General features: G+C 42.2%; 1 protein-coding gene across 5 annotated transcripts in view; it reads right to left on the bottom strand.

Annotated features, from left to right (window-relative positions):
• The window catches only part of TRIO (trio Rho guanine nucleotide exchange factor), a 366,651-nt gene that overhangs the window by 189,209 nt on the left and 160,528 nt on the right, over nt 1-16,914 (bottom strand). For all 5 annotated transcript variants that reach the window (XM_034959746.4, XM_034959748.1, XM_063604169.1 and 2 more), the window contains exons 8-9: nt 16,672-16,803; nt 4,541-4,771 (exon numbers count right to left, since the gene is read on the bottom strand). In XM_034959746.4, coding sequence (XP_034815637.1) covers nt 4,541-4,771; nt 16,672-16,803 — 363 coding nt within the window. The remainder of the gene's footprint in view (nt 1-4,540; nt 4,772-16,671; nt 16,804-16,914) is intronic.

The raw sequence follows: 16,914 nt of genomic DNA, 5'->3' as shown, positions 1-16,914 counted from the left end.
AGCATCAAGTTAAAAGGCACAGAATAGGAGATCCTTCGGGCTTTGAACTCTATGAGGTGAAATGGGTAAAGTTCAATGGGCCAGCTGTGAGCATGCAGAGAGGAAAGACACATACATGGCAGTGAGCACCCACAAAGCACCAAGATGAGCTTGGTGCTGTTCAGAAGTCACACACAGCCCTTGCACCATGCACTGGCATTCGGCGCAGGTAAGCATGAGCTCCTTCAACAGGGGCCCAAAACCCTCATCGTGGGGGCCACGCTTTCTGTGCCTGACCCCATGTTACCCTGCTGGCACCAGCCCCACCTCATACCTCCCCATCCACACTAGGCACTTGCCGCTCCTTGGATGGGTCCTGCCTCTTCTGTCCTACTCTTGCTGGAATTCCCATTGCCCACTCCTCAATCTACTGACCTTCTCCTCATCCTTCAAACAGCTGCTCAAACTCCACCTCTTCCACGAAGATATTCCTAGTAGCCCTCAATATGATAGCTGCTACTTGCCCCTCTACTATAGGACCTTTCATTTTTCCTTGTGCATTAGACCCTTGACGTTTGAGAAGAATTCAGAAAAAGCTCTCAGGAACACCCAAATTTGCACAAATCACTGAAGTGTAGATATGCCCCATCAAAATGTGTATGCTGCAAGGCAATCAGACACCACAGAAGAGGTCGCAAGTTTCATTCACCCCTCACTCCTGATAGCACCTTGACAAGGAGGATTCAAATTTATGCCTTAGCAAATTATACTCCACAATAACCAAAGACATGAGTGTTGCAGATGAGCCTGGCACAGTCAAATTTAGTAGACTACAAAACTATCTGCTAAAAATAATATGCTCTTATCAGATTATAAATTCCTTGAGAAAAGGAACTTGGACCCTGTCAACATATTTATCCCTGAAACTTTCAGAGCATCGCACATTCAATTAAGGTATTTTGGAAAGAGAAAAAAAGAATAAAGACTGGACAAGAAGAATTTAGAGTGGACTAGGTTTGCCTGATCATTTTTAAAAGAATATTAATTAAAAAATGGTCCAACATGGCCCTGGAGGGTCCTGCCAAGAGACACTTGGAAGGGGGTGGCGCTCACACATGAAGGGCTGCGGGGGAAACGGGGGTTTTGCAGAAGGCATCCCTGCTGAGGGGCTTCCTCTAGGGGACTCAGTAGGCTTCAGGAAAGCAAACCTATGGGGCCACTCACTGCTCCTGACATGCTAGAGTAACTGAATCTCAACAATCCAAGAAGAGCCACGCCAGCCGAACAGCTGAGGCAGAAAAACAAGTCTGATGGCATCCTCTTTGGACTACTACTACCCATCTGAACAGGTAAAGCAAAAATGAGTTACCTTCCTAGAGAAAACTAAAGCATACTCTAAACTAGAAAACAGTGTGTAGCAGTAACACAGCTATTCATTTATTCATTCATTCAACCAAACCTTCGCTGAGAGTTACTCTGATAATAAACATAAGGCAATGGAGAGATGTATATTATCTGATCATTAGGAAATGTGATAAAAAATTTCCATTTTCTTTTTAAGTGAACAATGGCAAAGGCAGCCAGCATGTGCATCTGGGAAAGTCCTCAGCAGGTCTTCCCAATTCCCCGCCCAGCTCTAAATTGGAAGCACGGTAAGTGTGCTACACACAGCAGCTTCAACCACCTTTCCCGCCACGCCTGACTACCATCCAAAATGCCTTCTACACAGAAGTTATGAATTGGCCCCCGTTTATTAAGAGGGGAAAAAATTAACCTTGAAACCAAAATTAACCATGTTTTACAAACCAAACTCCCTCTGTCATCCTTCCCCATTCAGTTCCTCAGGGCCCACTAATAGACATATTTGCTCCTTCAAATATTTTTCAACAGACAAGCATTTACTCCTCTGGGGTTACTTTCATAAAACTGTAATCATTCCATGCCTCGCCTATTGTTCAGTAACTTGCTCTTCCTTTTTCTCAATGTACTTACAGGTGCTTTTGCATCACTCAAAACAATCAAATGAAAACCAATGTCGTGTCTCTAACTGGCTTACTATGTTTTTATGGATTTCGGTTACTACTGTCTTTACAAATTTATCTTCTGCTGGTAACGTCCTTCTAAAGTACTACTATTTTTCTTTCATTTATTCTTGACTTGCCTCTCCTACTCTATGCTTAATATGGCAAAAACTTCCCTATGTGTCATTAATTCCTTGAGTTTCAGAAACACGTTTTTGGTTTTGACATCCTATTGTCGCAGTATTTACTTTGATTAATCTTACCAGCCTCACTCTTTACCTCACAAGTCAAAGCCTACAGAGCAATTTCCTGTTCACACAACAAGTCCAGACCATTCCAGATCATTCATCAACAAAAATATTTACCTTAATAAGCAATATCTATTTTCTATAGATTGCTAACAGGACCATATATGCATTATGTGTATTGCAAAAAACACTTTCTCCTGCTGACATCCAAGCCAATATGCTGTTTGAGAGGGGGAAAAAAGCTAGCTTAAAGAACTGGCCTCATAATTATAATTACCTTTCTACATGTTTGCTGTTTTTAAATTCAAGCACATTAAGTATTTGGCACCAAATTAGATGGCCAGATTCAGCCTATTCCCAAGGGCTTCCTTACCTTGTGCCCTTTTCTAACCTAAGCATGAGGTGAGAGAAAGAAGAGCCATGAGAAATGGGGCGTGGGGGGAAAGGAGGGGGTGCCCTTGCTGCTGCTGCCTCGGAAGAGTTAATGAGGCCCCCTATTGGGAAGTGCATCAGTCCACGGATGTGGAATTATGCTCAACCTAAGGGATACAAGGAATGTGGGGAATTTTTCAACAATTAGATTTAAACTCCAACATTTCATGGTTTGTAGAAGTTTTTGGACAATTCAAAAACACAATTATTCATGATTTCATTCCCACAATGTCTGTCCTCTCAATCCCTCTTCACCACTGGCTCCAGCCTCTTCTTTCCTGCACTGTATTCTTTCTCTGGCAATTATCTTCTTGGACTAAAACAACATTGCTAAGAAGCATGAATAATAACAAAATGATCATTTCTGAAGCACTCTGTATATGTAACCTTCAGAGAACTCAAAAAATAAAATTAGAATCAAAGCACGGTATATGAAAATTAAAAATTACAGGGCCATTCAGTCTTTTTTTTTTTTTTGAGATGGAGTCTTGCTCTGTCACCCAGGATGAAGTGGAGTTGTGTGATCTTGGTTCACTGCAACCTCCGCCTCCTGGGTTCAAGCAATTCTCCTGCCTCAGCCTTCCAAATAGCTGGGATTACAGGCATGCGCCACCACACCTGGCTAATTTTTGTATTCTGAGTAGAGACACGGTTTCACCATGTTGGGCAGGCTCGTCTTGAATTCCTGACCTCAGGTGATCCACCCCCCTCGGCCTCCTAAAGTGCTGGGATTACAGGCGTGAGCTACCTCGCCTGGCCTGATTTTTGTATTTTTAATAGAGACAGGGTTTCACCATGTTGGCCAGGCTGGTCTCAAACTCCTGGCGTCAAGCGATCTGCCACCTCAGCCTCCCAAAGTGCTGGGATTATAGGCGTGAGCCACCGCACCTGGCCCATTCAACGTCTTTTGAATTTCCCAGATTCACATGAAGTGAAGAATGATGAGAATGATGGTGAATGACATACAGAGAATCTCAGTCTCATCAGAACACAGGGCGACTCTCCAAATTCCCAGCCCATTCAGCAGAAAACTCACTCACCTTCACATGACACTCAGGGAGATGGAAACCTGAGATCCTGAGAGTGGCTCTACTGCAGGCTTATCACGGCGGTTCCCAGCCAACTTCCTGAGGCCATGGGCTACCCTGCATACTCCAGGATTCCTCCTCCCCAGAGGTGACACCTCATTCATTCCCTTGTCTTTCCCTCTATTTGGGGGCAAGGACATGGCTATCATCTTATTTATCCCTAAAGCTATGTCATATTTTACTCCCATAGCTTTAATCCTTAAAACTCTTATTCTATAATAAGGAAGCAAAACAATGGGGAACTGGACTTATTCTTATTTTTGTTTCTCTAAAACAAAAGAGATGTCAACCGCTTAGAAATGAATAGTCATAAAAGTCTACTTTTCGTCAACAAGATAACTAATTATAATGCACCTACTGTGCACCATGGACTGCACTACCTACCACGTGGGAAGTGAAGCATGACCACCTCACTGTTTACACAGTTGGAAAAGCAGACAAGTGTTAGCTAAATTATAACAATACACTGGTGTGAGCACACCAGCATTATTGTCACAAATAAATATAAATGAGAATGATCCAATTCTAGAAGAAAACTTCCCAGTGTAGGCCCCACATCCTCTCCTGGGTTCTGTGCACAGGAGCTACTGGCTGACAGCAGCCTGAACACGCGTTCTTAAGCCCAGTTTTCACTTACATTCAACAAAAAAGCTCCTCTCCTTATCTTCTAGTCATCACTCCTTAAGCACAGATCTTCCCAATATGATGATGTATTCCAACTCTACTCAACACAAGCCATTTCCCATGCAGAAGGGCATGAGGCGAAACTGACCTGCTGAACGTCCTGCTGGAAAACACACAGCTGCAGCCTCTGATGCAGCCGGACCTTGCGGTGTTGCCAGATGTTCTCAAGCTGCCGCTGGTGGTGCAGCACCTCGTGGATGACATCCAGGACATGGTGCACGGCCTTGGAGTAGTTGGCAGAGGCTGTCAGGGAATCGGAGCTGCCGGGAGTCAAGGGCCGCTGGAGCTTGTCAAGGAGCGACTTCCCATCTTGGCTCACCTGCCCACAAAAGAAATGAGTGATTCTTCACGATCTGAGGTTTGGCCTAGGCTGTGCCACAGATGCTGTCCTTGGATACATGTGTGTGCACATACGGGCACACACGTACATGTACACACATTACACACATGCCCAGACATTCATTCACACACCACAGTTTTACTCAGAGGCAGTTTTATATAGGATAAAATTTAAAACAATCCATCAGCTATCCAATGACATCACAAAGCCAAATGATGCAAAACACCAGGTGAAAATAAAAGAACATTAATTACTACAAAACACTATAGTAGATACTACTCAAAGAATAAGCATACTATTTGTCTTAAATGCCATAAATCAACTAACAGAAACTGCATTCCTGGGATATCTGCAAATTAAAATTTAAAAGTCATAATTTTATCTTGAGACATGTTAGAGAGAATACAGCAGATCATCACAATGGAACAAAATTGTTCCTTAAAGCCTCAGTTAAAACAAAAAAATCAATCTAGCACTAGGCATAGAATATGTACTTAAACTTTCTGACATAGCTGGAGAGCAATTTAACTTCACAAAAGAAAATTTAAAATGCCATTCTATTTGGTTCATTAACTTTAAAAAGTAGTTTTAATTAAAATGCCATCAAGTGCTATATTACAGCAATTTATTCTCAAACTACAATTAAATGAAAGTATTCGGGTTAATCAAAGGAATAAGAAAAGGTGAGGGTGCAATTTAGAAAGAAAAGCATTACGTATTTTTCCTACTTAAAAGTGATTCATAAGACTTACGAGTAATTAATTACGCCAGATGTTATTGGGGAAAAAAAAAAGTGACAATCAGACAACACAAAGTGTGTGTGAGATGCATAAGGTAACCAGGTGTGGGATGCAGGTGTCTTTAGTAGGTAGGGCCTCTTCACATGATCCTTCAGCTTAGATACTTCCAAATCTAAAAACCTCTTTGGGTTTCTAGTAAGCAGGCCGGGCGTGGTGTCTCATGCCTACAATCCCAGCACTTTGGGAGGCCGAGGCAGGCGGATCACAAGGTCAAGAGATCAAGACCATCCTGGCCAACATGGTGAAACCCCGTCTCTACTAAAAATACAAAAATTAGCTGGGCGTGGTGGTGGGCACCTGTAGTCCCAGCTACTCGGGAGGCTGAGGCAGGAGAATGGCTTGACCCCAGGAGATGAAAGTTGCAGTGAGACGAGATTGTGTGCCACTGCACTCCAGCCTGGGCGACAGAGTGAGACTCCATCTCAAAACAAAAAAGAGGAGCAAGTTCAGGGGCACTTTTAACAGACACAAGCCCAGTTTAGAAGAAACCCTTAGAATAAAAAAGAGCACACAGGGAATAGGTAAATGGGAAAAGCTAACACTGAGAGCCTTTAAACCAAAACCTGGTGGCAAGTGACCCTGCAGAATTTCCTAATTGCTTCCTTTAATCCTCTTCTAACTGCAGTTGTGCCAGATTGTAACACGTTTACTTTTCAATACCTGAATTTGAGACGCTGGAAATGCTGATTATTCCTTACGAAGGCTTCAGGGTTTAAAATTCACTTAATACAGCCTAACAGCAAAACTTGGGAGGAAATCAGCTCAGCTGACATAACCAAAGATAATAAAGGAAAAACCAACCAAGTTAACTGCTGAATCAGTGTCAGTTAAAACAAAAATGGAAAATTTAAAGAGTCTTCTCAAGCAGGGTCTCACTTGTGCCCAGAAGTCACTGAAATTGGTGTGGACATTGTTGATGCAATGATTTTGAAGAGAGGAGGCACCATGATTGATTTGGGTGGTGGATTCAGAGAAGCAGGGTACTCTGAAATGAGCAGGATATTAGCACATGGTGAAGAAATGTCCTGCTTTTTGTGATCATCTAAGCAAGGCTGTTTTTAACACATAAATACACGGTTTTTCTCTTTTGCCCAGGTTTAACACCACTGATCTTTCCACAAATCCAACAACCATGTTAATCAAAGAAAGACAGTGTTTGGTTTTCTTTGGAACTTTACAAGAGCTGTTTTCCCTTTCAAAATATCACATGACCACAATAAAACCATTCTCAATACTTGCATCACCAAGATGCCACATGACCAGGCTACAGTTGTAGCTGCTATATTCACAATAGTTTTATATATATGACCAGCATCTGAATATCTAATTTTTTCACCTACAATAGATGTATTTAGGCATTTATAGACTGAAAAACATTTTATCATAAATCACCTTTGTCTCCAACTTACAATGTAGCATATAATTTTTATGTACACATATAAATTATATGCAAAGGTAGATTAAACTACGTATGCATTTTAGTTCAGGATCATAAAGCAGGTGTCATAAAATTTGTGTTATATCATTGGAGTGCTGCATCTCTTAGAACTGAGAGCTACTGCTCCAAGTCATACATTTCACATGGTGTTAACCCTAAAAAGAATTCCTTACAAATATTTCCTCTACATTTTACTCCTTGCAATACTGTTGGAAAATGTACACCAGAGCCTATGATTTGGTGAACATGTGCCAGAAACTGACAGCTGCCTCCCCAAAGTCCACTTGCCCCTCCTTGATAGCCAAACCCCTACAGTCAGAAACAGCAACACTCCAGCTGCAGTGCCACATTTCCCAGCCTTGCTTACATATATGAGTGGCCAATATACAAAAGTAAAAAATGTTGAATGGGAATTCCAGGAAAGCTGTTTAGGGGCTAAGCTGGCAGGTATGCTCATCCCCTTGTCCCTTCCTCCTCCTTGCCACCAAGAACTTGAATGAGATGGCTGGAGCTTTAGCAGTTATTGATGACTCTGAGGCAATCTTAAGAACAGCAGCCTACCTGCTAAAAAAGGCAACACAGAAAGACAGAAGGATCCAGAGATCCTCTTACTAATAGAGCTACCACACTAGCCCTGGAATGACAGCCTTTGGATTTCTTTTACACAGGGAGAAAGCCAATTTCCATCTTAAGCCATTGTTTTGCAACTTAAACCACCAATGCAAAAGGACAAGATGAGTTCCCAGCCCTCAGCAAGTTTCCAAAACTCATCCCTGTGACACCATTAATATTCTTCTACTGAGAATGGAGTACTCTAAGCAACAACATTCCATGCAATCTTTCTTTCCTTGAGTATCTCTGCAACTGTTTAACAGATCTCCATGCCAGAGATCATGACTGGATTTCAAAGGACACACTTGCTCATGGCAGTGGAGGGGTAGTGGGAAATGTCTGCTGAGGAAGTCAATACACAAATACCTTAACATAAAACAACTCATTAAGGAAAGCTCCACCTTCTGAGAATTCATAAGCAGGGATTAATGTGTCTGTTGGTCCCACCACTGGTACTGTCATTTACTGATAGTGACAGCGGCAGTAAAGACCCTGGGCGAGAAAACACCTCTTGTACCCACTTTAAAACCAGACAGCATGGAACTCCAAATCCATGTTCAAAAACAGCATTTCGCCAATAAACCTTTCCAAATATGATTCTATATTATTTCAGTACAAGTTTTGTAGATTTGGCAATTAAAAAGTATGATTTAAGCACATAAAGGATGGCATATATAGTTTTCACTTTTGGCAAAATGTCTTAGTCTTTGTAATTACAGTAATATTATGTGGAAACAATATGCTACAATTTTATGAAGACTGCTGTTCTGTTGTATAGAGATAATAATTTTTAAATGGTACAGAATAACCAGGAGAAAATTAATGAAAGAAGAGACTGTATAGAGCAGACAAAAAAATTCATATAAAATGTAAGTGCTAAAACAAGTAATGTAAGTTTATGGCACGTAGTGTAGTTCTACAGTTTCTTAACTACGGAACCAGGTGAGTGCATTTACTTCAGTTATACATTTTGTTTAAAACGCTGTTTTTAGCTTCCAGGCACTGAAACTCTGAGCCACAAAGAGACAACAGCTGCAAAAAGAAAATCCACCTTATTAAATAGCAGGACTTTCCTATAATAATTTTTGAACCAATCAGATCAGCTCATTTTTCAGTCTGCTCTTTGTTTTTCTTGGAATACACAGCTGGGGAACTTGAAGGGCAATCAAAGTTACATGTTACAAAGATTAACATTTTATAAAGAGAAACTAAAATGCTCTGATATCCAAATGAGTTCAGAAAAATGCAAGTACTAACTAAAGCAGAAAAAGTAATTAAAGGTAAGTTTAAAATTTTACCATATCAAAGATATGTTTGTTCCTAATATTTAAAAGGTAGTGTAACTATTTAAAATGTAGAACAATGGGCTGCTTCTTGAATATTTACTGTTCATCAGAACTGCACATAGACTTGTAACTTGGATTTCTGCATGTCACCCTTAAAAAGAGCCATAAAACTTCAGAGATTTGCCTATTCTTGTTTCTGGTACTGGGATCTCTATACGTTTCCTGTAAAATCAGATAAGGGCTGAGCGTTTCCGGCAGGAATATTCTTCACCTGCACAAGGGATGAACGTGGCTCTGACCTAAGGAAAGACAATAGCATCTAGACATTCTTGCTTACCACTGCAAAAGCAGCAACTGCCCAAAGACCAAATAAAGATGAGTGACAGCATATCAATTAGGTCCAAACGCAGTGTTTTAGATCTAAAAAGTGCTAGAAAATGGCATTCCCAAGATACAACAAAAACAGGCAAAATACACCAAGACATTTAGCCTGTAATAAAGAAAGTGTTCCTTCAAAACTTTTATGAAATGAATTGCACTATTTCTGCTGACTCAAAGCCAACACTGTCTTAATTCTTTTTCAGGCTTAGCTCGCCACGGCCTGCAAAGCACAGACCTCCACACGAAGCCTGGGAATGATTTCACTCTCCTCTCCAACTCTTGCTGAACTTATTCTCATATCAAGGTTCTAATAAAGCAGAAAAGAATGAAAAGGGGTCAGCAGGTAACCACCCAGCTTATTCTGCAGCAACAGTTGACATTCCTTGGCCAAACAATTGAACCCTTCTGAGTAAGGAGGTTCCAATCTGTCTTCAGATGGCTACATAAGATGCGCCTACCAACAGTGCAGGTCAATTACCTCCTGAAAGGTCATGTGTGTTCCCAACGACAGATACTTTCCCATGCTTCAGGGAGAACACAGAGAAAGCTGGTTCCTTCTCCAGGCAAAGTTCTTATTGGATGGACCTCCAAATCATGATTTCTATTTCTTTCAGCTATTCAGTTTCTTATTCAAAACCAGATCAGTTTACCTTGGTTTGACTCTCTGACACCTGTAAACCTGGGATTATCAGAAAGGAAAAACCAAAATAAGACCAAAACAGGAAACGTCTGGAGCAGCCCAGTTGGCGTGAGTCAGTTCCATGTGCCTGACATGCGTGTTCCATAGGCTGCACCTGGGCTCTACTTTTGTTGCTCTTATATTTCAAGTGCTTGCAAGGCCTCAAGCTGAGTTTGGGGTGAGAAGAAGACAGCTGTCATATGGGCTGTTGGCTCTGATACTATGGCAGATGCTGACTACAGCACTGCATGTCGCTACAGCAACACTGCGATCTTTAATGAGGCTTTATACAACTGTGATAGAAGTGACAGCTGGGCGCGGTGGCTCACGCCTGTAATCTCAGCACTTTGGGAGGCCGAGGTGGGCGGATCACTTGAAGTCAGGAGTTCAAGACCAACCTGGCCAACATGGCAAAACTCTGTCTCTACTAAAAATATAAAAATTAGCCGGGCCTGGTGGCATACACCTGTAATCCCAGCTGCTCAGGAGGCTAAGGCACAAGAATTGCTTGAACCCAGGAGGCAGAGGTTGCAGTGAGCCTAAATCGCACCACTGCATTCCAGCCTGGGCAACAGAAGAAGACTCCACTCCGCCAAAAAAGAAGTGACTCTACCGCAAGGGAACTGAGCTTCCACACACGTCACGGAGAGGTGGTTTTTTGGTTTTAAGAAGTTTCCTATCCAGGTGACTCATTTTGCTGTGTGTTTTCATCTTAGGCTAATAGCACTGACCCTGCCATCACCCACTGATACAGTGCCTTTAAACAGGAGCTCAACCAGCTTTGCAGGCAGTAAATCAGTCATTCCCATGAGGCCCTGTTGAGGCACACACTAAGTTGGCACATTTGTTAAACTGAGAAATGGATGCAGAATCTAAGCCCTGAAGTCACATGAGATCCAGCAGGCCAACGCCCCATGGCACTTCGCCTTGCTTGTGCTCCGTGGCTGCAGCAGTGGCCCTTTGGTGGATGTGTGGCTGCTTACTATGCAGTCTCACCTTGCAATCCAAACACCTGGCATTGAGGCTTGTGAGGCAACACAGGCACACTGAGATGAAAATCATTTTTATAAATTCAGTTTGTTGAAAAACTGGTAGCTGAGTTGGCTTACTTAAAATGTTAAAAATGACTACAACTTATCTCCAACGTTTACACTGCTTCACTCTCTTGTGATCAACTGAAGCCAACAAGATTAGCTCAGACCTGGCAAGCTGAAGCAAGTGAGTGTTCAGGAGGCCCAGGTGCATTCCTGTTGCTAAAGCACAAACAGGAGTGACAAGGGCAGGTCTAATTAAAGCACAGCAGAGCAGGTGCTTGCGTCTTGGAGGAAAAATGCTGGGAAAGTTTCCGAAAGCAAATTTATATGATCAGAGACTAGAAACTATAAAACCTGTTCAAAGAAAAAAAATTGTAGAGAAAATGAAGAGAGGAGGAGAGAAGAAAGGGAATAAGGAAGGACAGGAAGAGAGAGGCAAGGAAAAGGAAATAAAAAAAGCAAAGCAAGCCCTGCTTATAAGTACTCCTAACCCCACATGACCTGGCATCCAGTTCAATGTCTAGCACTTAGCAGGGGCTCCATATCTGTGAGATGGACACCTCCTCAGCAGACCCCCAGCTCTTCAGAGCAAGCTCAGGAGTGCTGCTCAGCATGTGATCTGTGTACCATTGGCATCAGTCACTGCAGCACTAGGGAAGGCCTCTGAAAATGGAGATTCACTATCTCTGGGGTAGAGTACTGCTGCATTTTAAACCAAGACACTCAAGTCTGCAAACCACTGATTTAGGAATATAAAATAAAAATCACTTACAAAACAAAAGCAGTCCTTCCCTTCCCACCTTCCTGACACCTTCCCTCTTGGCATGAAGAAAATGAGGAAGTGAGGGGTGGAGGTGCCAAAAGAGGTGTCCCTGTGCCAGGTTAAGGGAGTGGGTGGTAGGAGTTGGAGGTGGAGAACCCAGACAGAATGGTTGGGAAATGGAGCAAATACACCAAGTGAACAAGTAAGTTAATACATTAAGGAAAATAGAAGCCAGGTTTCTTGCTGCCTGAGAATAGATTAACAAACTTAGAAAGGGAAAGGATGGAAAGAACCCTGAGGTATTGGATTCGAAATGTACAAACACATGTATTTTTAATACAGATAGACACAGATAGATACAGCAGTAATTTTATATGGATGTGTATGTGCATGTGTAGATAAATGTGTGGATGGGTGGGTGGGTGGATAAGTGGTGGGTAGATAGATAAATGAATGAGTGGCTGGGTGACTGCGTGGGTGGATGGATGGTTGGGTGATGAGGTGGAGATGGACAGTTGGGTGACTGGGTGTATGGATAGGTGGTTGGGTGATTGGGTGGATGGACAGATGGACTAGACAGATGTGGATGGGTGGTTGGGTGACTGAGTCAATGGATGGGCAACTGAGTGATATGGCAGATGAATGGATATGGGTAGATGGGTAGACTGATAATTGTAGGTGGATGGCTGTAGGATGGGTGGTTGGGTGGTTGGCTGGATAGATGAATGGATGGGTAATTGGATGGATGGATGGATGGATGGATGGACAAATGAATGGGTGGTTGGGTGATTAGGAGAATGAATGGATGGATGGATGGATGGATGATGAATGGGTGGCTGGGTGACTGGTTGGATGAATGGATGAATGAACGCATTAATGAATGAATGATTGGATAAATGGACAGATGAATGGGTGGTTGGGTGACTAGGTGGATGGATGGATAAATGGATGGAGGTTGGGAGGGTGGATGGATGGACGGATGGGTGGCTGGGTAATTGGTTGGATGGAAGAATGGATGGGTGATTGGATAAATAGAGGGATGGATGGTTGGATGGAAGGATGGATGGTTGGATGGAAGAATGGATGGGTGACTGAATGGATGGATGGATGGATGGACAGATGAATGGGTGGTTGGGTGTGTGGGTGGATGGATGGATCGATATAGATGGATGAATGGATGAGTGGTTGGGTGATTGGGTAGATGGATGGGTGGTCGGGTGGATGAACAACGGGTGGTTAGGTGGACAGATGGATGCAGAGATAGACGGATGGGTGAATGGATGGCATTCATATGTTTCCTAAGTCTGTCTGCTAAGAGGGTCTAGAAGCAGTGACACCTCACAAACAAACAAAACTCTGAGAACCCAGGTCTTTAAAATTCTAAACACCATACAATACTGTAAGGAACCATCCCACTTAGTGAGACGAGTGATCCCAGGGTAGGCAGGGAAAGTACAAAATGAGCTGGGAACAAGTGCTCAAAGGACAATAAGGACATATCAAAAAGACACAGAAAAAAGCTCCTGCTGGCCAAGTCTGAACAATTTAGGAATCAAAAGAGTATCAAATTATAACCGACTGATATAGTAAGATCTCATACCTTCATACTGATATAAACAAACAAAAGAGAAAGGAAATACAGCTCATTCTTATGGTAGAAAGCCATCTAATAAATACAGAAGGAATAATGGAAATAGGTGATCATCATCACAGTGGTGGCTGCTATGGGCAGAAATCCTCAGTGGAAACTACGGCTGTGAGAAGTCTGATGAGAAACAGAGACTGGTATTCTATTAGAGTAGCTGCCCACAAAATGTGCAGCAAAGACTAATTTTTTAAATGGTGACTGTGCATTGGAGAAACCCTGCAGACACCAATCTGACCAAGTGGCCAAGATGAACACTACTCATAGCCGGAGAGGTCAGTATCCTCTGTCCACTGTGATGACACCCAGAGAAGGACATGCACTGCCAAAAAGGCACAGCCTGAGTCAGCCCACGAGAACTGGGGGGCAACCAGAAGTAGAGGGCCATCTAAAGAATGAAAGGCCTGTACTCTTTAAGTATGTCAAAGACATAAAGGCAGAGAAAGACTAAAGAACGTTCCATTTTAAAGGAGACTGATTGATAAGACATGGCAATTAAATGTAGCGCACATTGCTGGACAGTGCCCCAGACCAGAAGAGAAAGGGGCATCATTGGAACACTTGGGGAAATAGGATCAGTGGCTGTGGAGATGATGGTCATGTTGTATCAATGGTGCTTTGCTGACTGGAGAGAGAGGCAGTGGGGAGAGAGGGTGGAGCAATGTAGTGAAATTCTACAACTTGGAAAATCTTGGTCGAGGCAATGTGGGAGTTCTCTGTGCTATTCTACCACTTTCCTGTAGCCCTGAAACTATTTCAAAATGTAAATAATTTAAGAGGCAAAATAATTCATTCTGTTCTACTGAAAATCCTTTCAGTTCATCCAGTTCAAATTACTGTCTCCTTGAGTTTACAGCTCAGTTGCAAACATGTTCTTAGGCTAAAATTCCATCTAAGACCTCAGTTTGAGAGGCTGTTTAACTTCCTATCAAATTATTTTGAGATACTGGTACCAATGTAAATCAAATAAAACTATACCACAGGTAAACATAAGTTCCTGTGTCAAGATGCCCCATTTTTATAGAATGCACTGGTAACAATTAGGAGATTCTGTATTTAACGAAAACTGCCGAGAGCAACAAGCAGACTGAAAGAGCCAGCTTGGCTGGAGGATGACACTGGCTGGGTCAAGGTGACTCTGATTTAAGTTATGCACAAAGACTGTATTCCCAGGGTCTGCCAATCACCTGGTAAATGAAGGCTATTCAATCCCATCTTGGTTTGGCAAGCTGGCTGCAAGCCCACCACTGCATTCAAAGAACAGCTCCAAAGCAAGAGATTCATATAAGCAGATGAGTGGAGGCCTCATTACATGTGTGAGTAACAGGGTCATTCGCTTTCTGTGTTATAGGTCAAAATTAGACAATGCATAGAGATGGCACATCACGGGAAAGAACTTGATGGTTTTTAGAAGTGACATAATCCTCATGAGCCAATGTGATTAAAAAAATTATAAATGTGTTCAATTTTCAGTTTTACTATAGAAAAGGCTATCACTTATTTAAATAGTTTCTAACAGACTAGACAACCAAATTAGTTAAGAAACATTGGTGCAAAATTAAGAAACAATACAGAGTTGACTTTCTTAATTCCATAGCCAACACGAAATGCTACTTGAAAAAACTGTATCTTATTAGGCAAAGGTGGCTAGAGAAACAAATACCAACTGACACGGGAAAGAGAAGGACTGCCCACATTCTGAAGCAAATATACAGTTAGACATCACGTGGTATCAGGGACACATTTTGAGAAATGAATCATTAGGCAATTTCGTCCTTGTGTGGACATCACAATGTAGACTTTCACAAAGCTAGACGATGCAGCCTACTGCACACCTAGGCTATAGGAAGCAGCCCACTGCTCCAGGCTACAAACCTGTACAGCATGTTACTGTACTGAATACTGTAGGCAACTGTACCACAATGCTAAGTATTTGTGTATCTAAACATAGAAAAAGTACAGTAAAATACAATATTATAATCTTATAGGACCACTGTCTTATTTGCAGTCCATCATTGACCAAAACATCTTTATGAGACACAAAACTGAAGCAGCAAATCACATGTCCATTTAATTCGCTCATGGACACTAGGATGTCAAGACAGCCAGGCCCAAGGATATGAGAGTGACAGCTGGGCAGTGAAGCACAACAGGAAATATCAGAATGAAATGCAAATGGCCACTTTCTTCCCAACAACTTAGACAAGTTTGGATGTGTTTGGATCAAGATTTAGATTTAAACACAGAAAGCATTTATTAAACATCTACACTGTCCAGCACTCTTCCAGGTGCTGTGAAACTCTTACAGAAGCCTTGCGATAATCTTTCATATTAAGATAGAACACTGTAGATATAGATGCTTCTTACTCAGGGAGAAAACCTTGCAGAAAAGTAAGGACACAGAATTCCTCTCTACGCCCCTCGCCTTCACCTCCAGGAACGTAACTATTATCACAAAGGTAGGCTGGTCTCAAGGGCCAGATGAACAAGGCATGGGCAAGGGTGGTACTCGTCAACCCATCTAAAGTTGCATCATCAAGCAGCTACCACGTGGTATGGCACAGAGGCCGCAGAGGGTGGTGACTGAGAACATGCAGCCTGCCTGCCTGGGCTAACCCTGCTCCACTAGCTGCTGACCTGGCGCAGTCATTTATCTCTGTGACTCATTTTCTTCATTTGTAACAGCAGGGACAGATACAGTATGTGAGCATTAAGTCAGTCATTACATAAAGTCCTTACAACACAGTCTGGCATAGAAGGTGGCAGAAAATAAAACAGGGATTCACTAAGTAAATAACGTAATACACCCTAAAGTAATAAAGAAAATGTTACACTTAGATTTCTAAAATAGACACATGTGTGCCTTGCAATCTAGCCCATCTTCTCTAAAAGGTTTCATTTGGGAAGATTAAATTGAGTTTGACTAGACTGAAGAGCACACAAAATACACATTTCTTAAATACATGTAGAAAAAAAGACTAGGTTTTCCTTGACTGTAGCAGCTGAGCATATAAGCGCTCTATCGGAAAGGCTACTGCCTGCACACCATTCTGCTTCCCCTACTGCCCCACCCCACCCCCCACACACGCAGGGGTTCAAATGCTAAACAATTAAACTGCAGTCTAACTCGAAATCTATAAACTTTTTCTGGGCTACCCAAAACTTTTTTTTTTCTAGCTTCCGGTGTACTATGATGCAAAAATGATGCTGCTTTGCAATGTAAGTAAAATTGGCCACTTACCTCAGAATAAGCAAGAGTGATATGTTCATATATTCCCTGGTGGTGATGAATGGCATCTTCTAGGTCCTGCAGCTCTGAGGGAAGGTCTACCTCACCGCAAGCTTTACACCATGAATCCACGTTGCTCATATACTTGGAAGGTTAAAAAAAGATTATTTCTATCAATGACAATTTATATTGAGAAGTGGACATTTTTTAACATGGTTTTGAAAATTAGGGGACTTGAGGGAGATCCTACGAATT

Source organism: Pan paniscus, chromosome 4, assembly GCF_029289425.2.
Source record: "Pan paniscus chromosome 4, NHGRI_mPanPan1-v2.0_pri, whole genome shotgun sequence".
In the NCBI taxonomy this organism is placed as follows: Eukaryota; Metazoa; Chordata; class Mammalia; order Primates; family Hominidae; genus Pan; species Pan paniscus.
This window is presented reverse-complemented; position numbering and strand designations above follow the sequence as displayed.